Source organism: Molothrus ater, chromosome 7, assembly GCF_012460135.2.
Source record: "Molothrus ater isolate BHLD 08-10-18 breed brown headed cowbird chromosome 7, BPBGC_Mater_1.1, whole genome shotgun sequence".
Classification (NCBI taxonomy): domain Eukaryota; kingdom Metazoa; phylum Chordata; class Aves; order Passeriformes; family Icteridae; genus Molothrus; species Molothrus ater.
In genome coordinates this window covers 25,747,052-25,769,265 of record NC_050484.2, presented here as the reverse complement: position 1 = coordinate 25,769,265, position 22,214 = coordinate 25,747,052, and the positions used below count along the sequence as shown (strand labels likewise).

The following is a 22,214-nucleotide window of genomic DNA, read 5'->3' as shown; positions in this document are numbered from 1 at the left end:
GTAGCTTGCTTACCATCAAGAATTGCCCACTGCCCATCTATTTCCGTGTGCTTCAGGTAGGAGTCTTCAATAGTTGGGTCGTAGTCTGGCACAAAAATCTTCTGGAAAAACTGAATAGTGAGAGCACTCTTGCCCACACCACCATCTCCAACAACCACCAGCTTGTATGTGGGCAGGTTTTCGCTGGGAACAGCGCTTGTAGCCATGCTGCCAGTGTGCTGCACCTGCTGGAGAAACAGATCATCTCCAATCACTCAGCAGCAACAACAAACGGGCAATATGCACTAGGCAGCTTTTACCTGCTGCCTAAGAAGTGAGAATGAAGGCAGCTCTGACATCCAAAATCCTTTTGGAAAGGAGCAGCAGCACCAATCCTTCCCAACAGCTCTACTGCAACTCACACCCAGCACTTACAAGTGCAGAGATCTCCACCTCTGTGCCTTGTTTGTCTGCAAGCATTGCTAATTGTCACCAAATGCACATGCAACACCTATGCCACTGAATACCTTTCCTACAGGGGTTGGGTCCACACAGCAATGACAAAAATCACCCTGGCTCAGTGCACTTATCAAGCTCCTAACAGTTTCCTGTTGCCAGTGACCAAATCCCATTGATAAGTCAGAGTTGTGCTATTCCTCACTGCTTAACCCAAGGTATAGCAAACATTAAATGGTATGTTACATCCTAGGGCCAGACCTGCAGGCAGAGCTGCTGGTGATGGATGAAACTGGAGGTAAAGGTCCAAGCCCGGCTCTGACAGCACACAAAAATGCACTTAGCTGCTTTCTTCTCTCTCACTTTCAAGTTTGAGAAATAAAACCAAGAAGGCAGCAGGCCAGGAATAACAGGTGGTTTTTGTTTTGCCTTTTTTTTAAACCCTCAACCCTGCTGTGGCAGGAAGGCTGGTGCCTGTGGCTGTGACACAGCCTAGAGAGCAGCTTCCCAGCAGCATGGTCACACTGCTTCCCTCATCTCAGAGCTACCTCCTAAAAGAAAAATGAAAAAAATTCCCTGGCTGAAACTGGGCAACAGCACAGGTTTGTGGAGAAGGGAGAAGAGGTAGCCGTTGCTGACTGGCCAATTTCAACACTCAGCAGCAGAAACTGCTCACTTAAGGAGAAGGAAGACAGGAGGTTCTGTGCATGTAAGTGCCCTCCACCCACCCTCGGGCAGCAGTGATACTGACTCAGATCTCAGAGGAAACAGGTGGCCACCTCCCAGATCTGAATGACCGTTGCATTTTCTGCGAGGTCTTTCACACACTTAAGGAGAAAAAAAATATTCATCATAATGATAAGGCTGAAGACAAGGCAGTTGATTTTCCTGGTATTGGTTTTCTTGAAAATACTGCTCAGTGCAGCAGCAGCTGTGGTGACACTTTCTGCAGGCACCTGCTCCCAGACATTCTGGTTTTGCTGGTGCCCTTTGGGCTGCAGGCACCGGCTGGGGTCAGCGCTGAGGTGGGACCAAGACTGCTGTGAGGGGACCTCCATAAACTGTTGGCTCCAAACCTGTATCCCCACCAACCAATACAAGCTTTTGGAGGCTTTCCCAATAACCCTAGGGATTTCTTTTTCATTAAAAATACAACTTTTTCATTCTCAGAAGCCACCAAGCAAGTCTGATGTGCTCTGTGCCACAGAAGCTGTGTTCTTGTGAAAACACAAAAACATAATCATCTAATCTAGTTTTTGATTCCTCTAGTCCCTTTCTCCATAATCATTACTTTGGTTTAATCCAAAATATTGAATCATAAAAGCACTTTTGACCTGGTGAACTTGGGGGTCTCATGTTCTTTCAGTACACTGGAGACCCCATACCACCGCTAAAAAGAAAAGCCCATAAGGAGACAGAGGATGAGATTTCTGAGTCTAAGAACAGCAAAGACCTCTTGTCCAAATTAAGACCAGCCAACATTTTCAGAGCAAGAAACATGATCAAGTCTGCTTGTTTCTAAACCACCTTTGAAGGAAATTCTTGAGAATAGCAAGAATTTCCACTGCAAGCAACATCTGCTGGATGGGGAGAAGACCAAACCAGCTGAAGTTTCAAACAGTCTCACTGCATTTCCTCACAACAACCCCAAGGAAAAGTTTCTTAGCCCTATTTTTGAGTAAGCCACTTTCTCATATTTAGGAGACCACACATCAATACACAGCAGGCTGGGCTACTGAAAAACCAATAAATTTCAAGTAAATGTCTTATTTTTGCTTGAAATACCAAGTTTTATTTTTGTGTAATCCTTCTGGGGTCAGATGATCCTCACAGGCTTTTTGAGACACAGATCCTGGCTAAAGCTCTGCCTCTCCTTCCAACACAGTTAATGACCATTTTTTGCTTTGCCCATGGCCAAGATTTCACCCCATCCTTCTTTACACAGCAGAGCAGCTCCAGCCAGGCAGAATGAAAGACTGATTGTTACTGACATGGCAGGGGACAGTCTGTAGATGTGAAAAACATACTCCGTTTGTGCACGATTTTTGACCTCCTCACAAAACCACAAGCTGCTGCTTGGCAACAAGCATTACATTTTTACTGACATTTTGTGCCAGCCCTTTAACCCACTCCTAAGAAGCCTCAGCTTATCTTGCATGAAATGCTCCCCAAAGTGCTAGGATAATGTTTAGCCCATTGTACAAACTGTGTCTCTGCCCAGCATGCTTATCGGCTGAATCGGGGCATTTGCTTCCCGTTGTTTCCAGAAGTTTGGTCATGCTGTGTGTCTGAACCACCAGACTGACTCTTACATAGCCTGGGGAAAACAACAAGAACTGAACTGAAAAAAAACAATTGAAAAAAAAAATAAGTCAAGAACTATAGGCTGGCCTGTTGAGCACAATTCCTGTATCTTAGGTGATGCTAACACAACAGATGAAAACGTCAGAGTGTCAAAAGGCAGCAAGTTTAGATGTTTCTGCAGGGTTGTTTTTGCTGCTCATGGAAACACTACTCTTTCTACTGAGATGACAGGTCTCATGCTCCAGCCATGCCCGCATATAAAGAAAACCTTCAGAAAGTCAAGCACTTCCATCCCTCTGCCCCTCCATCTACCCTGATAACCAAAGCACGAAGACAACTCATGCCTTGACAAGATTATGAACTTAACCAGCTCATGATTCAAACCTTTAAAACAACATATATCATTTCCTGGAAAAGACTGAACACTCACAAAGGTGCACAGAGCTACAGGCAAGTGCAAAAGACTTGGGCTAATTTTCATGTGTTTTTGGCAAGAGTACTGACACAGTCCTCCTCAGATGGGAGCAAGAATCAGCGTGTTTGCTGTAGATCTGACTGAGAAAAGTGAAGCACAAATGTTTTTATCTATTGTCTGAATACAAAGCAGCATGTGGTAATACACTAATAAGGTCTGATGATAATCATCTTACAATTTATATAGTTGTTTATTTTGAGGCAGCCCAGAGAAGGATCCATACCCTACGCTGGCAAATGCTGTCAGGGCTCTGGTTTAATCACTGGAAGGAGGCTGATTTATACAGCCATTTATACAACCATCTTCATACACACTGGCAAGACTGGTGGCCTGACAGCACAAGCCAGTAATGCTGAGACAGTCAGAAGTGTGGCTACTTCTGGGGTAGGTGGATAGGAAGAAAAAAGAAACATTGGTCCGAGGGTGTCACTGAAACTGAGCCTCCTCAGCAAAAAGTATTTTCTTTTAGGAGGCAGAATAAACTGTATAAAACCCCATTTACCTGTCTGGACATGGAGGTGGAGTGGAAGGGCTGAGCTATTCCCTTGGAGCAGCCAAGTAACATAAAAACACCAAATTCATCTTAGTTTGTATGACTGGCCCACAAAATGTAGGTAGCGTATCTAATCCCAGCCTCATTACAAAACTTGCCCTGAATGCAAGTGGGTCCAAGCACAGCTTCTGAGCAGAATTGTGGCCACATAAGACAATAATAAAAAATAAAATGGACTCCAGATAGTTGATACTCAATGTGCTGTCACCCCTTTCCCTGATTTCTGCTCTGCTGTCCTGAAGGCTGAGCTCCCAGGGTGAGGCCCTTCCAGAAGGTCAGCAAGCTCAGAACCAAGTCCTGGATTTGTAGGGGAGGTTAGTGCAATTAAAGACACCAACTCCCTGGCTGAGAAGACCAGCATGACAGTGATTTACAGTCTCCATGGCAACATGCAACACAAATTGCTTAATTCTGTTATAAAACCTCCAAGAAAAGCTACAGCAGGGCCTGTGTGGGAACTACCAAGCTCCCTCCTCCTCTGCTGCAGATCTCCAAAGCGGACAACTTTAGGGAGCTGATGTCCACTTCAGCAAGACAGGCCATGATTTAGCACACACTAATACATAGGCACGGATGCTGATGATTCCATCAACCCATGGCCAAGACAATTTTCCTATCATCAGCTTGTTTTGGTCCATGGCTCCTCACCCATGGCCTGACAGAGCTCTGAATACCTGAGGAGGCCAATCTCACCTGAGGAAGACTATCAGCCACCGAGGCTGCCAACTCCTCCTACGGTTGCAATTAAGAACTCTTCCCCTGCCCACAGCTCACTCGATTACACCCTTTTACCCAGCCACTTTGTAAGCATTAGCAGCTCCACGCAGTGCCTGCAGGGCTGAAACTCTGCAAAATCTGAACACTTCCCTCTCTGTTCCTCTTGCAGACTGCTGGCTGCAGCCACACAACCACCACGACACACCCAGAGACGCCAGCCAGGTACCAAAATAGTTCAGCCTGATGTGTTGTAGGCAATCCCTTGGGCTGGGAACTACTAAGAATCCTTGAAAGACAGGACATGCCCTTTTAGGAGGCTGCTACTTCCCTTGAGTCATGCTGATCAGGACTGAATGAACTTCAGGAATTTCTCCCTCAAGTAGGCATGACCATGTCCCAAACCATCAAGAGCCAAAGACTCGTAGGTGTATGAAAAAAACCTGCCAATTATTATTAAATAAAAATGAATAACTCATAGCCAAGTTTTCTCCAGTCTGTCAGATTTCCTTCCCAGTCAATGCCTCCAAAAGGACACACTGAACAAAAGCTGGACTGTGTTCAGTCTTCAGTGGGAAGGCAGCATGGAACAGATCTGTCACGTGGGAAGCCAGAGTCTGATGCCCTTTGTAGCTCTGGCATTAGGTTTTGCAAAACACAAATGAAATTTCAAGTCTCTGAGGTTTTCTAAGAAGGCAGATTCTAACAGGTGCTCCCAACTCCCATCAGCTTCCGGATCTGACGGAGCCCAGCACCTGGTAAGACCTGCACAGGAAATTACAGGCATTTCCTTTTGGAGTAGTGATCAAAGCACTATCAGATTGCTACTAAAAGGGAGGGGGAAAAAAAGAAAGCCTTAAACCAACTGTCGTTTAAAAATAAAATCCTCTACCAAGCAATGAAGAGCTGCAATTGGCTGGGCTTTGAATGTGGGGGGATGTAACTGTGGGTCCTGGAAGTGGCCTCATCAATTCTCCTCCTGTGCAAAAAGATGCTGTACCCCAAGTGTTATGTTCCCTAAACTGCTCACTGGCTTCCTGTGCCAGCCAGACCTTTTCTCCCTTTCAACCCAAAATTGCATCACCTCCCCCACCACACAGATGCTGCTCAGATTTACTGTAAGAGAAAGAAAACACACCGGGGGAGTAATGAAGCACTTGAGATTCACACAAAGGCAGCTAAAGGCAAGAGCTGCCTGATGAATACTTGGTAGTTATTTCAGGAAACACAGAATTATAGCCTGAACAAATAATAATAATAAAAAGCCACGTCACTGGAAGTGGCTTAGATAGTAGGCAGCCCCCCACCTTCCCCCTCTGCGAATCCCTAAGTGATGTAAGGAGGATCCCTTGCTGAAGAGCTAAGCAGCAGCTTTCCCTGGCCAGCCTGGGTTCAGGGACTCATTTGCTTTTACTGGGAAGCACGTGCTTGTCGGTGTCCCAATGTATGTAAAGTGCAGCACAGCATGAGTCAATCACGCCGACAAATGTCATCCAAAACCAACTCTGCTTCCCTCTCCCAACTCCTCCTCCACCTCCCACAACAACTCCATTAATCTTCAGCCCGTTTCCCCGGGTGACGTAGTGTCCTTTTCAAAATATGTAAGAAGAGTTCAGTCACTGACAAACCAACAGTCAGGTGCAGATGCCAGATTTTTTATTATTATTATTATTAAAAGCAGTACTTCAGCCAGATTTGGGTCATTTGTAGTTACAGCTCTGCCACTACCAGTTCTGTAGAAGAATCCAGTTATGCGACCAGAAAGCAGCTACACAAGATCCATTCCTTGATCTCTAAGACCTCAAATAAAACTGTATTGTTGCCCGTTTAGGGGTGTCCACTGGAGGCTGATCCAAGCCTTTTGCCAAGGTATGAAATGAGAGCATCATACTCAGTAACTGGGGCTTGGCTCAGCTACTCTTACCTCCATTACTTCTTGTGTGCTTAAATCCACCATCTCTTTCCTTACTCATTTATTTCCAAAACTCTCAGGAGACATCAGGGGATGACAGATTCCTGTATTACTATTGCAAATTCTTTGCTAGTGAGGCCAGGAAGGCCGCTCCTATGTTATCATGGAACCAATGAAGCTGACCTAAACATACTGTAGCAAAAAAGCAGATTGCCAAGATGTTCCCCTGCCCTGCCCAGGCAGAGATAACACAGCAAGAACAAATTTAGTGGAGGAAGCGGCTTCGAATTCCAATAGCTGCCCTTCCTGCTTGCACAATCCCTGGAAATGGGCAGCTTCCCTCCTAAACATCCCAGTCTGCTGACACACCAATAGAAAAGACCCCAAATTCACTGCCTTGGGTGGTTTGCTGCTCTTAATACTGCCCAGTGACGTTTCTGAAGCAATAGCCCAGTGCTTTAGCAATGTTCTGTTTGCAGCCCAGATGTTCTGCTGCCTGCATGTGGACACTGGCAATGCAACCACATGTGCATGGCACAGCCCTCCTGGCCTCACCCAGCATCACCTTGGGCAGGTGGAAGTGGTCCAGGCAACAAATTCCTGTGCTGCATCATGGAGCTGTGAGGGGATCCTAAGCAGCACCAAGGACTGCCCAGCATGGACCTCCTCACTGCTCCACCCTGCCTTTCCCACATCAGTCCCAAAGCCCCTGCCAAACAAGGAGTGCATCCACCCCTCTGCCCAGCTCCTTGAAGGGCTCATTGCCCTGCAGCCTCATGGGCACCATGCTGTCCACACATGGCTGCTCCAAGGCACAGACTTCATGGCACCCATGGATGCTTTGGAGATGATTAATGGATAGAAAGGGTACAGGGCCACCTCATTCCAGTCACCCTTCTGCAAATCAATCAATGCATTTGGCTCCACATTTGTCTTCCAGTCAGGCTCAATTCAGTATTTAATGCTTTTACATCTCCAGTGTTGCTACCGGATGTCTTTCAGGATGTAAATGGCTTTTTAAAGACTCCCTTCCCTCCTGGCAAACACACTTTGCATCTCTTAGACAGCTGCAAAGAGATAAAGGCTGTGAAGTTCCCTGGTAATAGCATTTCCACTAGGGGATGGGTGAATCCTACCAAGTCCAAGGGACAGATGAAGGAAGGTGAGGAGAGTAGGGATCTCCAGGCTATTTACAAAATCTCTCCTCTTCCTGCAAGTCTGTTCCAAAACTTGACCCATGTCTATGTCCTTCCTAGGCAAAAATACTATTGTACATAACATATGGAAAAAGACACATTGCCTGTTCACTTTGCATCACAAGGTTCCCAGAAATTATCTGTGAGCTGTGGGGCAGCACTGATATTTCTTCAATAGTTCTACACCCCAAGGCACAGGACAGGCTTGAACGGCTCTCTATAAATTTTCCCAGGGTCTTGGATCAAGGACAGTCCCCCTGGTTCCCCACAACACATCTAATACTCACAAGTACAGAATAACAGAGAGTATGGTGGTCTGTAATGCTGGAGATTTAGTAGAGCTTCACCAGCATGGACTTCAGAAGAGGAAGGAACAGCTGCCTCTCAAATTTACCCAAATAGGCACATGGCCTATTTTATTCAGAATCTAATGACGCTAAATCCCAGAACTGTGTGGAAGGCTATTCCAGGCATTTCCCAGGTCCATGTCATTACTCTGTCACTTGGAAGACTCCAAGATCTCATCACTGGGCCAGGACCCATAACAGTAATTTTTTCCAGGCTTGTTACAGTGTCTGCCAAGAGCATAAGCCTCTTATTTACGAACAGCCTGCTGAGGAGGTGACTCCATACTTGGCAAATCCAACTGCTTGTCTCAAAGAGGAGGGTGGGCAGAACTCAGGGCTGGGTACAGGGATGAGGAGTGGGATGAGGGGTGGATGCACGGGCCCCTCCTCTGCCTCACACATGGTGATGTAGGGTTTTGCAAAGCCACAGCATTCCACTGAACCTGCCTGAGGACAGGGTGCAGGAAATGCCAACATCCCAGCCATATGCCAGGCCAGCCCTGCTGCCTCTTCCTAGCCACTCTCTTTGGCAAACCCCTTGGCTGTCCCTGTTTAGCTCTTTCCTTGGTATTCTCCTTCCGCTCTGTGCCAGCCTGGACAAGCCATCCTGGTGGCAAACACACACCTTGACACTCAAACCAGTGGGCAGCTGGCCAAACCACCCCTGAGGAACAGAGTTTAGCCTTGCATGACTCAAGTCCACTCTCCTATCGAGTGCCTTCACCCTGCCAGCACTGGAGAGAAGCATCCCATGAGAATACCCCTCAGAAGAGAGGTACGAGGGCCCCAGCTGGTGCTGCTCAGTACCTGCACTTTGGTGTTGAATGCCCAAGTTACATCTCAGGTGTCATGACTGGACGAATCCATAGAGCAGCAGCTGAAAATCAACACATCTGAAAGCACCCTGTAAGTCAGCTGACCCAATTTTACACCCCCTGTGGCCACTCCTCACTCCCCAGTTTCAGCTGAGATCTGCATCAGGATACCCTAATTCTGGTTCCTTCTACACTCAGCCTAAATTCTCTGCCTTGACTCTTAAGTCATTCAACTTGCAGCCATGTGGGAGGGTATATATGTACATTCATTAACACTTCCATTATGCCCTGTGGTTTGGCAGGTGGTGCTGCATTATGGATTTAAACAGTGCCAGCAAGTGAATCTACAGCACTTCACTGGATTAGCATGTGATGGGAAATCATACCTCAAAAGTATTCTGCGCTCTCGTGAAGCAGCTCTGATGAACAAGGCAACAGCACGGCTCCAGCCACCACTACACTGTGCAATCACATCAGAAATTCACCCACAACTTCAGGGAAAGATAAACCCCCTCAAAACTCAATCACCATTGCATGGAGGAATAAAAAAAAAAAGGAAAGAAAAAGAAAAGAAGAATGGAACAGCAGATTCTCTTGCCAGTTAAAGGAAAAGAGAGGCACACCCGCTTCTGCCACAAAGCATCTTTCACACACACCAAACAATAACATCTGCTTTTGCCCTGTAAACTGTTTTCACATGGGAGAAGCATACCACACTTGGTTGTACTCATTTCAGCAGTCAGCTTTCAAGGTACTCAGTGCTCCACGCCCAACATGAGGCCTCCTTCTGTCTTATTATCAGGCTGACACTGACAGATTTGCAGAAATTGCACAGTCAGATTCCCTGAGGGGATGCTGTCCCAAAGGAATGAGAAGATGTGCTGGGCTACAGAGCAATACAGGCAGTGAACACACCTCTGAGTCTTGGCAACAGGGCCAGTAAGGACCTTGGATGGGACAAGGGGATAAAGCATCAGTTAAACACTGGTATCACCACGCTGCTTGTCATCTTCTGGGGCTGGAGCACACTCACCTTTCTCTCACTGTGAGTGGTACTACAATGCCACTGGACACTGCAGCTGTAGCTGAGTGGTTCAGAGCTCCTAGCAGTGTACAGAACTTTGCTTTACCTGAGCAGTGGGACGGGTCACTTCACAGGTAAGGCCACGCATGAACCAAATAAAGCAAATAACCGGACAAAGTTTCTGTATCTAGGTAAGGTAAATCAAGAGCTACCTTCAAAGAAGAATCCCTGGTCCTTCATTAGCTCTTCCAAATCATTGCTTTGGTTCAATTACTCTGCTCTCCTTCTCCTGTTTGAAACTCAGAAGGATCTGAGCAAGGAAACATGTTCAGTCTCCTGAAAACCTTGGCTGAGAAATTCCAAGGAAATGTCTCAGGTTCTGGCATAAGACCCATTTATAATTTCCATCCACCACACAGCTCCAAAGTACAGCTACCCTGCTGCAAAGTTGTAACCAAGTCAAGACACCAAAGTCTCTTCTCAAAACCAGTGGGATGCAGCATTATGTTGCTCTAGCCTTAGGGTAGATCTCATATGGCATTCCTATGCAGGTACAGCGCCATTATTTTTAAACACCAAGCAAAGAGATTATGGATTAGCCTTAGTCTTGGCAATCCATGTAAATCTCTGATTTGCATCATATTTTACATACCAGACTCATAGAAACAGCAAAAAATTTGGATTTGACCCTTCCTTCTTTGTACTGCAAGGGACACAGACCCTAACACAGTTATTCTCTTATACTTCAGCACCTTCAATGACAATTCAGACTTCAAATTTTAAATAAAACACAGCTATAGAAATTGGTTTTTTATATCGACCTAGTGAGTGATAATATAACATGGGGTGATTTAATCTTGACACATGTCTGCATATAAAAATATCTCTATTAAAATCACAGATAGAGACAGCATGGATGGCAGCCACTTGGAAAAAAAAAATAAATAAAGCCCCAAAGTATTAAGGCCTTGTAAGGGACAAGATTACTTTCATCCTGCCACAGCATGTTTCAATTTAACCACTGCATCTCTCAGCACTTTTGGTTCATATTCTTTTACCACACAGAGACACAAGTTTGGTATACGCCTAGCCTTAGGAAGGGGAAATGGTATTTTGGGTCATCAGTTCCACCCACCCATCCACTCAACAAGGCTTTTGAAGTGCACCAGTCCCAAACAGGAGCCAGAATACATTAGCCTAGGGTCAGGAGGGCTTGGAGAGCCTGAGGCTGGAAGATATTTCAGGAGTTTTTTGGGTCCAAGTGGCTTTGTCAGCAAGTCCCTTGCCTCCTGCTGCCCACAAGGACACTCGGCCCAGGGCTGCTGGCATGTCTGCCCCAACCATGGACACCAGCAGGCATTTCCTCAGCCTTTTTGTCACTGCCTTGAAGGTGGCAGACCTCCAATCACTGCCTAAGTTCAGCAGCTCTTCACTGCTCTGGCTGAGACAGCTCCTCTTCATCCCTTCTCATCTCCCAGCTATGCCAGTTCATCTTCGAGAGTCTTCCCAAGCCCACATGAACTGTGGCTCCTGTTACTTTGCTCTATTCTCTTTCACTCTAAATCAGAGAGAGAGCTGCTCCCAGAGTTTTGTGCAGTAGGATTTATTCCTATGCTGCACAAAACCAAACAGATGCTTCAACACAGGAGATGCCCAAAACCACAATTTTTCTGCTTTGCTTCGATAGCCTAGCATTTATTTCCATATTCTTGTGAGGCTGGTATGTAAACAACAGAAAGTAACTTGCTGTGCTCACCAGACCTTAAAATAAGAGTCCTATTTCTCTGTCCTCCTGGATCCAGTAAGTCATCCTCCTGAGGTTCAAAGAGTTTTTGGAACTCGTAATTCAAAAATCCATGGAATAAAAACAGGGTTGCTGGAGATCTTTACCAACAGAAAAGTAGGTTGAAACTGTTCTGTTATTTAATAATTCAAATCCCAGTTGCCTAATTAAACAGGCTTGCTACATTGCAAAAAGAATAAGGAATTATATATTCTCTTAGCTAACTTGGCTGATTAACATGAAAGCCTTTTCATGCTCCATAGGCGTTTGGTCCAAGGAAAACTTTTGAAAACAGACTTAATACTCTACAAGTAAATCTCATGTAACAAAACCCTTGCTGCTCACAGGACAAGGGTGATGCAGCAGCTTGTCAGCATCCTTGTTCTTCCTGGACCTATTTTGCAGGATGCGCAGAAGAAGCAATGCCCAGCAGAGCATCTCAACAGAGCATTCAGTATCTCTTTGGACCTGCCCAGAGCTCAAGAAAAGCAAATGGTCTGCACAGTTCCTCATGCCTGACATATTCCCTGTTTGCAGATTAGATCTGAAAGCATCCACAGCATGTGGAGGAAACAGAAGTCTCTCTCAAAGCACTCTGCCCTTGAGCTACAGAATATTTTCTTAGAGAAGTACTGCTGCAAGTACTTATTCAAGTCCACCTTGTCCTCCAGCTGATCACAACCTCTGGCTGCTCGAATTCCAAGCTATGATCCTTCCCCAGCTACCACCAAGGTCTCTTCAGGTGAAGTGCACAGAGTGGGCTCAGGCAATACCTGCCTTGTTCTCCAAGGGCAGCTGTGTCAGATGCAGGCAGGTACCTTAACAGCGAGATCATGCACTATTCTGAGAGCTACAACAGCAGTGTTTGACCTTGCACTGCTGCACAAAAACAATTCACAACAGCTGAGGGTTTTTCCAGAGCACTGGGGCATGTCTCCTCCTGTTCCAAGGTTAGTTAGGGATTCTCGTCCCTACTAAACACCAGCAGCCACCAAACCAGCCTCAGTCTGCAACTGCAGCCAGCAGCAAGCAACTGCTGAGCCAAAGGGATTCCTTCAGTGATCTCCCTGCTCCCAGTTCATCACCCTGCAGCACAAGCTCTGTGGATGCCCTTAGGTCTCTTTCTGGGATTGAGTGCTTGGGTATTGAATAACATCTTCCAAAGAGTCCTGCTTTACAGACACGTGTTCCCCACCCCGCAAGTGTTGCACTTAGGCTGGTGACACCAATACTTCCATAGCGAGTATTACACAAGACATCAGCTACATATTTTCTGAAGATCACAATCTCTACTAAACTGCCAGTTGTCTATGCAGACCACTCAAGAGCTATCTGGGTATGCTAAGTACAGATGATAGACCGAAAAATAGTGTCTGAATGTGACCAAGAGATTAAATTCCATCTGCATCCTGTTACTTTTGCCATTTGGTACCCCTTCAGAGTGAGTGTTTCAACAGCCAACTGGTAAACAACTTGTATCACAAGATCACAAGTTTACAGGGAAAAATCCTTTAAATGCTTCCTTGAAGTCACCAGGTACCTGAAGGCATGCTACAGTGGTGTTTTAGTTGTTCTTTATGTGGGAAGGCCAGTTCAAGAAAAAAGTGGCTGTGATTCCCACTACACTGATGTCCATTAACATCCTTTTATTCTGAAATGGGTGGGTGTTTGTTCCAGCTATTGCCTATCATCTGTTGCTCACCATGAGGCTTAGTGCTTCCAGCAGTGCAAAGAGCAGATCCCTATTGAAAAGCCTTTCAACCCCTCTTATATTTGCAAGATGAACAAGTATTTGTTTCCATAAACCAGAGCATGCCTTGCACTGGAAAACAAAAGAGGTTGCAATAGTGCACCACTCAAAACTATATCCAAGGAAGATTAAATACATTCACTTTCATACTGATATGACCAATTCTTAAAAAAAAAAAAACCAAAAAATCACAAGAAAACAAAATTAAAAAGTCCAATAAAGCTGAAGATTTCACTTTAATAATTATTTTTTGCTCACTTCAAAATCTTCTCCTTCCAATACGTGGATTACACAGAGGATCTGCAGATCCTCTTGCTGTTGCCAAATCTGCATTTTTTGGACACATGGCTCTGTCAGGGTTTGTTCACAGAGTCCCTCTTCATACTCCATTGTTGGCTCACCCACCACTGAAATCCTGCTCCCAGTCCTTCCTTATAGCTGTGACAGGAGCTGAGGCATGCTGGCAAGCAGACGCCTGGAAAGCTGAATTCACTGGCGCTCTCAATCAGATCGCAATTTCATTAAAGAACTTTTAAATAAAACAAACTCCAACATTTGCACTTCATAATTAAGTGCAAGCCAACTGAATTAGTGTCAAGACATGCCAGAAGTGAAAGCATCTGAACCCTGGCATCCCTGTGACCCTAGCCAGCTCTGAAAGGAAAGCTCCAGCAGCTTGTACCACAGCAGACCCTGACACTACATCTCCTTGGGAGTGCAGGAGAAGCTGAGACATGCCAGGCTCTGCCTGCTCCCACTCAGGGCACAGGTAACCATACCTATGGTGCTGCAGGCATGGCCTGGGAGGCACAGCAACATTCCTGCCCTGGCAGCAAGCCAGGAGTGACTTCCCAGTGGCAGAGTAATAACCACTGGGAGCAAGTCAAGCTCCTGCCCAAGCCCAGGGAAGCCGGCAGCACAGAGCACTCCTGGGTTTCCCAAGAGGAATATTTCACTGTAACCCACACACAGTACATGACATGGGCCCCAAGCAAGGCACTGCATGACTTACAGCTGACTTCAGCAGGCTTTAGTTTGATCCATAAATCCTCTAGACACTTCACAAGAATGTTGCTCAACTCCCACTGCCTTCAGTCTCACAAGAGGTAGACATAAATACTTAGCATTAGCATAGCTCCCCATGACTCATTTTTTCTCCTTTTTAAATATAGCATCCTATAAATGTGGATACATTCTGAGCAATAAAACTCACATTGTTACTGTTCATCATGCAACCATGGCAGAAAATTCCTCCTGCCAGCTTTGGACAACTTCCTCCACCAAACTCCAAGCACTGGTGACCCTCACATGGCTGAGATGGAGCAGTGGAAGCTCTGCTCCATCAGGGAACCCAGGCAGCACAGGGACTCAGCACTGTGGCAGCAGATATGGAGCTGGGCAGGAAGCTCCATCATCAACCCAGCCACTCATACCAACTTTATTAAGAGGAGCAGAGCTGGCTCTGGGTACAGGAAGAGCAGGGATTTGCCAGAGAGGAACATAGTTCAGTAACTGAGGAGCAGCCTGTGCCAGTCTTGGGGAAGCCACTCACTGAAGTAGTGGTGGTGGAGGAATCTCTAGCTGGGGGATTCCCCACTCTTCACCTTCCCCAGACACACATGACCTCCCTCCCTCCATCACCAGGCTTGAGCTTTCTTCCTTAGAAAAGCCAAACCCATGTCGTCTAACCAAGCAAATGCCACAAGCCGCTTCAGAAGCGCTAAGAAAGAATCAGATGGGAAAAGCAAGGACCAGAGCTTGTTGATTTTCATGAGAATTAAGACTGTTTGAGTGCCCTCCTGCAGACTTTCTTGTGTGATCAATCCCTCATGCTGTGCTTAGGTTTACTGAATACTTCAGTTCCCTAGCTGTACAAATGAGATAAATAGCAGGTCCCTATCTCACAGGTATGCTGCAAAATAAATAGATTTTGCATTACAAGTGTTACAGGAATGCTTTAAAACTTGCAGAAGTATCAAGACTAATCCATCACTGCTCATAAAGAACCCTAGGACTGATAGCAAATTAAAATCTTACCTACACAAACATTAGAGTATGCAAGACTGTTTTCTTAGTTTATCTGCTTCTGCTGATAACCATGTTTGCCCCAGTGACTTGAACTGCTCTAGTCACAAGCTGTTTAAGCACACCAAATCCTGTCTAGAGAAATACATGCTTTGCTCTGTCTCCAATAACAGCTGAGACATCAGTCATCCTCTCAGCTGTCCTAAAGACATAGTTGAAAATGCATGCCCATATCCATCCTGCTGTCAGGTGACTGAAAAGTACATTTTTACCTCTTGGACCTCTCTAGTAAGATTACCCATGATAATTTATTTACCACAGTATTTTTCTAATTGTTTCTCCAACACTCTTATTTAATATCTGAAATAAGTGGAGTGGTAGAGCCACTGCTCTCATCCTAGAAACTGGCATTTTAAAGATAAGATAAACAGAAGCCTTTGCTTAAAACTTCCAGGAGTGTGTGTAGCTTAAAAAGCTAATTGCTTTTTAAAATAATGACTAAGACTCTGAGGAATCTAACTCCCAAAGTCACACAGGTAGTTTTGAATATGTTACCACTTCAGAGTAATTATGCCATCAAAGTTCCAGTCAAGAGCTGATGAGCGTTACTAATATATGCTGATGAGAGAGCCTGAACGTGAAAGACCTTCTTGGTTTATTTACACTTCAGTAAATCAGAAAGCACACCAAGACTTATTTTCACATACAAGACTAACAGACCTGACCACAGGGATATTTAAGGAGGTTAACCCACAGCCCAGGGAGCAGGTTTACTGTAAACTGGCTGCAAGCTGATGCTGTTGCACTTGTTTTCACTGGAGATGATAGAAACTTGGAGCAGCTGTTTGGACTTCAGTGGACTAGCACCGGTTACTACATAAAACAGTGGTCTGGCCCATTACCTGAATTATTACAAGTCACCATTCATATGCAAAATAGTCCCCAGGCAGTCCTCAGTGACATTTATCTCTAGACCAAGAACTAGGCAGATGCAGTCAAGAGCTGGGATGAAGAAAGAATAAACAATTTTTACCACCTTGCATAAAGTTATATATTTGGTACAACATTCTTTTCAGAAGCAGACCTTCTCGAAGAGAAGGCAAGGCAAGTATTGTGTTATTTGGGAGAAGGTGAAAGAGTGCCAGGAACTTTTTAAGCCGCTCTATAGTAGAAGAAAGTACAAGAAAGTAGTTAAAGATTTTACACTTGAGCCTATCAATGTCAAATTTCAAGGTTAACAAAATTTAGCCAAAAATGAATATGTAAATTGTACAAGCAGTGAACATTTCTGCTGGTCAGTTCTGGCCAGAAGAGAAGTAGCAGGAAGGGGAATCTCATCCAAGACTGTCTCAAATACTTAGATGCCTTCTGAAGTATCTCAGCTATATTTATGCTCCCAAGACACCCCACAAAGAAATAACTTCTACTACCCCATTTTAGAAAGAAGAGTGGACTTTGTGAAAGGCAGGTTCATTGGTACCTCTAAGAGTTGGCCAGGTCACAGAGAAAATACTCGGGGACAGTTTTCCATCCCTTCACCTAGCTCCAGGAACTGGGCTGGTGTCTCAGATGGAACCTATCTGCCTGCACAATACTAAGCACCACTCGCTGGAAAAGCAGTGTCTGAAGCAGTAAAACTGCAGGAGAGTCAGTAACAAGTACTCTAAGTAGAGCAAATTACTCAAAAATATTGTTAACCTCCCCCAGCCCTGTCCTTACCCCTTCCCTCAATTGTTATTTCAGGAGATATATTTTTGTACAATTATTTCATTATCTAACGGCAAACTGGCTGCCTGTTGTATCTCTATGCAAGATTTCCATATATATTACTCCTCCACTGACATTTTCTCACACATACACATGCACAGATCAGCAATTGCTCCACTACATTCTCAAACAGAGAATAAAAGAGCCATAAATCTCGAAAAAAACTAAGTATGCCAAAAAATTCAGCATCTGAAGTTACAATCGCTCATTTATCCTCTCTGTTCAGAAAGAGCCAGTCTTGGCTTATTACAGATATTTTTGAAGTAGTCAGTGTTGCTCTAGATTTACTTTGGATACAGACACTCAGGATGTGACCCACTGGAGCACTGGAACTTTGTTTCCCCACAGAGAAAAATACAGCCAGTGACATTCAAGTAGAACAGGAAGGCTATTCTTCCCTCCCCAGTAAGGATCTTCTCTCAAGCACCCCTGTAAGCAACAACAGGAGAAAGAAGTAATAACTCCACCAAGGAGTGGGCTAATGTTCCTCCCATCTGCCAGACCCACGCTCATTCTGTTTTCACTTGGACCAAATCCTCCCAAGCCTTCTGCTTTATACCTTGTTAAATTTGGGTGCTTCATACAACAAAAATAATGTCATCCATCTTTGCAAGGTTACTTTCAAGGTACATTTCCATATCTTTTAACACCATTCTCTTCTTCAGCCCTGCCTTGGAAGCCTGAAAATTAATTCCCTATTTTTCACATTGAATCTGTCCCCTGAATCACAATCTACTTATTTATGACTGTAAAAGCTTATGCAAACACCTCCACCATGCAAAAACAGTCCCCTCTTCATTCCTGTGGATTCATGTTGATATTCTGCACCTCCAGAGTCTGAAGTACTCCCTGCATTGAGAGCTGCCATTCCCATGCTGAGGCAATCCCCCCTAACTCCCCTTGTGCAGGTAAGAGAGATAAGGGGATGAGTGGTCATGGAGAAGTTACAATGCTGAGGCAAATGCAGCTCCACAAAGTGTAGGGACACTGACTGAAGGCCCTGCATGGCTCCAAAGGTTGAGCAAGTCTGAAGCAAGGAGCCACCAGAAGTGACAGCTTAGCTGAAGCAGTGACAAACAAATAAACCAGGTAAAACCAAATTATTAAGAGTGGTCAAGCTGAAGTCTGGAGCCTAAAACTTTTACAGGGCATACTGATTCATCCTAATGAACTGACTCACCTGGAGCCAGTAGGGATGCCAGGCTTGGCAGCTGTGGGTAGAAGTTCTTGGCTTGAATCCAGCTACAAAAAGGACTTCACATCCAAGGAAGGAAGATAAAAATGAAAGGGCAGAATTGAATAAAGCTTAACAGTTTTCCTCAAGGAGCCTTCTAGAATTAAGAAAAGGGAGTGGAGTTTCTGCTCAAATGTTGTCGGCCCAGAAACACCACTCGGAGCACATGGAGCAGCTAATGGGCCAGAGAGGACTTGGTACAGGACACTGCTGTTAAAGAGGAGTCTAAGAAACCCCAGCACAATGACAACAATAATGAATCATCACACCCATTTTTCCTACATCCACCTGCCTTACATTGCCTTTGCCAATGACAACACCAGCTCATGTGCAGGACTCATCCTCCTCCTTCCAGTCCCCAAATGCCATTTGTCCATCAGAGCCAAAAAAACAGGTGGGGAGAAGGAAGAAAGTCCTCTCTAACCACCTTTTTCTGATACAATGTTATTCCTCCCTAGCGTTAGCCTCAGTCCCTCAGGTCAAGAAAAGAACATCCAATCCAACACATACCAAAAAGTTCCCCCCAAAGAAGGAAATTTAGTTCCTGCAATTCTTAGCATTCTCTGCAAAAAATTTGGAGCTTGTGAAAACACCCACCAAAAACTTCAATAAATAGAACTGTATCTCAGATAATTTCTGAAAAAGAGGTGCTGGGCCAGCTCTGACCCAGCTGCTCTAGTTCAGGAGAGATGCTGGTGGGGTGTTTGGCTCTCTGCAATCTGGGTATACATTCTATCATATTGGATAGCTCCTGGAATGGAGGAACAAAATCAAAGAAAGACAAATTGATGCAGAACTACAATATGAAGCTATTCATACCTATTTTCTACATACACTATTATTTTTAAGGAGATGCTGTCAGCTTGGTATTTTGAGACTCAAATATCTGGAAAGAAATCTTACCTCTCAGGCAGTCTGAAGCTCTCCTACAGAGAGTTTTTCTTTAAAGCTGTTACTTCGTGCAATTTCCTTGCCACACCCCTTGTTCTTTCTCTTATCTTTCTCCTAGCCTTTCTTAAATTAACAGACCCCGTTTTTGCAAATCCATTTTAACAGATTCAGAGCAAGAGGCAAGTACCTTTCATAAAGAAAAATAACAGTTTTAGGCATTTGAAATGCATCTCTCTGATGCAAAAAGAGCCTGAGCTAACCAGGTAATTTCAGAGTGAAAACTCAGAAAGCACATCTATAGCTGATACAACTATAAAGTTGATTCACTTTTCTTAATATCAGCTCTTGTATGAACAACAGTTTCCAGGTAAGATGTACATAAACACTGCCAGTCAATAGCATCCCTTTAAGCCTGCCGACAAAATCCGAATTTAGATGATTTAAGCTACCTGACGAGTTGGTGGCTTAGATTTTCGTATTTCCGTGGCATTAGTGGAGATCAGTGCCAGCTGACAGTGCTGAAGGGCTGCAGTTCCCTGTGCTGGGAAAAAGCCTCACGCCAGAGTCAAGGCTCCCCTGTGAGCTTTACTCTTCCAAGAAAAGCCCTGTCTCCACTCGGACCTGCTGGTGTGAAGTCCCAGTTTGCTACACGACAAGGGGAGTCACTGGAGCAGAGCAGTGCAGGATGCTTGAGAGTGATCCACTCGAGGTCTAACATTTAACTTGCTCCTCAGCTTGCAGCCAGCGTGGCTTTATCTTAGTTTCTCTCTGCCTAGGAAGCGGGGCTTCATACGTTGTTTCTAGGGCTCTTGAGCCATTGATTAAAGTAAATAAACAAACAAAAAACTTACAAGTTTTCTTTCTAATCCCCAGCAATCCCAATCACAAGGTCTGAAAAATCCTTGTCCTGTCTGTGGTTCAGTTTGTTTTCTTAAAGTAGAAAGCATAAAAGCAAAGTAAAAGTGAAGTAAAACCAGAAAAAAAAAAAATACAACAAAAAACCAAAACCAACCAAACCCAAACCCGTACCTCCTCCTCCTCCTCCTCCTTTCTCTGTAATTGAAGATAGCATCTCTATCCTTCTAAAAGTTATGGAAGCTTATACAAAGTACTCAGTGATCCAAGAGCAATTTTAATGTAAGATAAGAATCCTCGCCATACCCAGATCACATCCAAACACACCCGGGGTAGGAACGTAAAATAATACCATGACTCTGAATCTGTGGCGGGGGGAACAACCCCTGACACAAGCAAAACCCAACAAACCCTCAACTTACAAAGATCTTCCATTACACCGCGTAACTCAGAGCGACCCCTCTCCCCAGCGCTCACCCCGGAGCGGACACGTTCCGCACGGCGTTCCGACCATTGCGCCATACATTCCCTTTCCCCGGCTCTCGGCGGGGCAGGGACCCCGAGCCCCCCGCAGCCCGCCCGCCGCACGAAGCCCCCGTCCGTACCGTCCGTCCCTCGCCCGGCGTCCGGCGCTGCCGCCAGCGGCGGCTCCGCGGCGACAGCGCTTTCCTCCCGACACCGAGCTGCGGCCAGGGAAAGCGGCGGTGCCCGGGGCGCGCTGCTCCCGACGGCGGGGCTCATCCCAGCGTGGGGCGCCGCATTTCAGCAGGAATCGCTGTGGGGAGAGGAAAGAAGCAGAGGGGGAAGCCCCGCCGCGGTTACCGGCGGTCCCGCCCCTCCCGCGGGCTTGTCACGCGTGGAGTGCCGAAAGTGCGCGGCGCTGTCCCGCGGAGGACGGGCAGATCGCACCCGGTTATTGTTCGTTCGGCCGTGTCCCCCCGCCCCGCTCACAGAACGGAGCGGCGCCGCTCCGAGCCCGCTCCCCGCCCGCTCACCCGGGCTGCGGGGCCGCGCCCTCAGCGCCCGCCCTGAGGCGCCCGCGGCCCGGCAGCGCTCTGGCCCCGGCGGCCGCGGCAGCGCAGCCCGCGCCCGCCATCCCTTATATCGCCGCGGCGGCTGCTATAAATAGCCCGGCCCCGCCGCCGGGGGCCGGGCCGGGCGCCGCCGAGGGGGATTCGCGGCTGTGCGGGGACCCGCCGTCACCTGCGGCTCGGCCGCGATGGCCGCTCGGGCCGCGCGTGGGGGCCGCTGTCCGGCGGGCGCGGCGGCGGCGCGGCTCCCGGGGGCCCGGGCCCGCCGACCCCCGGCGCGGCAATGGGCCCGTCCGCCGCCGCCGCGCGTTAAGGTGGAGCGGAGTGGGGCGGCAGCGGCGGCGGCACCTTAAACCAAACCGCTCGGGCCGCTCTCCCCGCCCGGCACCCCGGGCCCCACGGGGCTGTGGCTGAAGGGAACGGACCGACCCTCCGGCCGCCGGGTTTGTGCAGACGCCAGCAAACGAGGAGGAGGAGGAGAGTAAAGAGCCGGTTCTGTCTGACGGACGGGGCAGCAGCCGGAGGGCACGGACTGTCACAAGCACCGTTCACGCCGCATGAACACGGCACACACCGAGCCTTTGAGAACCAGCTACTGTGCGCACACAACCCCTCTTCTCCCCCTCCCCCATATATATATATATCTGTATATATTCATACTTAATACCAGGAAGCCTCATCAACTTTAATCCCAATAAGAGAACTGGTGTTTAATACACCAGAGCTCATCCTATATAGCGCCCAGGGAACACATGGGCAGTGGTTACTTTCCTTTCCTCTCATGTGTGCCCTTGGCTGGCACTGGGAGGCAGAACCAAAGCAGCACTGACTATGCCACCTGCGGGCTCCTTTGCCACCTCAGACCTTGCACCTGACACCAGCAAAACCTCTGCTCCCTCTACACACACCTGCTGACACATGCTGTCCTCACAGAGGATGCTAGCGATGGCTGTGTGAGAATAATCCATGACAGGAAGGATGTGTCCTACCACAGGAGCACCTTGGGCACAACCCTGGGTGGTGCTCAGGTACAGACTGAGTGCCCACAGCATCTCAAGGGGTACATTTAGTCACCTGCTGATTTACCATGCTAGGTCAGTGCT

At 46.6% G+C, this 22,214-nt stretch overlaps 1 protein-coding gene across 3 annotated transcripts in view; it reads right to left on the bottom strand.

Annotated features, from left to right (window-relative positions):
• MRAS (muscle RAS oncogene homolog) overlaps positions 1–20,963 on the bottom strand; it is a 38,254-nt gene extending 17,291 nt beyond the window's left edge. The window contains exons 1-2 of one of the 3 annotated variants that reach the window (XM_036386625.2): positions 20,686–20,963; positions 14–224 (exon numbers count right to left, since the gene is read on the bottom strand). In XM_036386625.2, the coding sequence (XP_036242518.1) occupies positions 14–206 (193 nt within the window). In that variant the 5' untranslated portion in view covers positions 207–224; positions 20,686–20,963. Of the gene's footprint in view, positions 1–13; positions 228–19,237; positions 19,256–20,685 lie in introns of those variants that run through there. The other 2 variants (XM_036386624.2, XM_036386626.2) reach the window with 2 other exon arrangements.
• Positions 20,964–22,214: the final 1,251 nt, after the last annotated feature.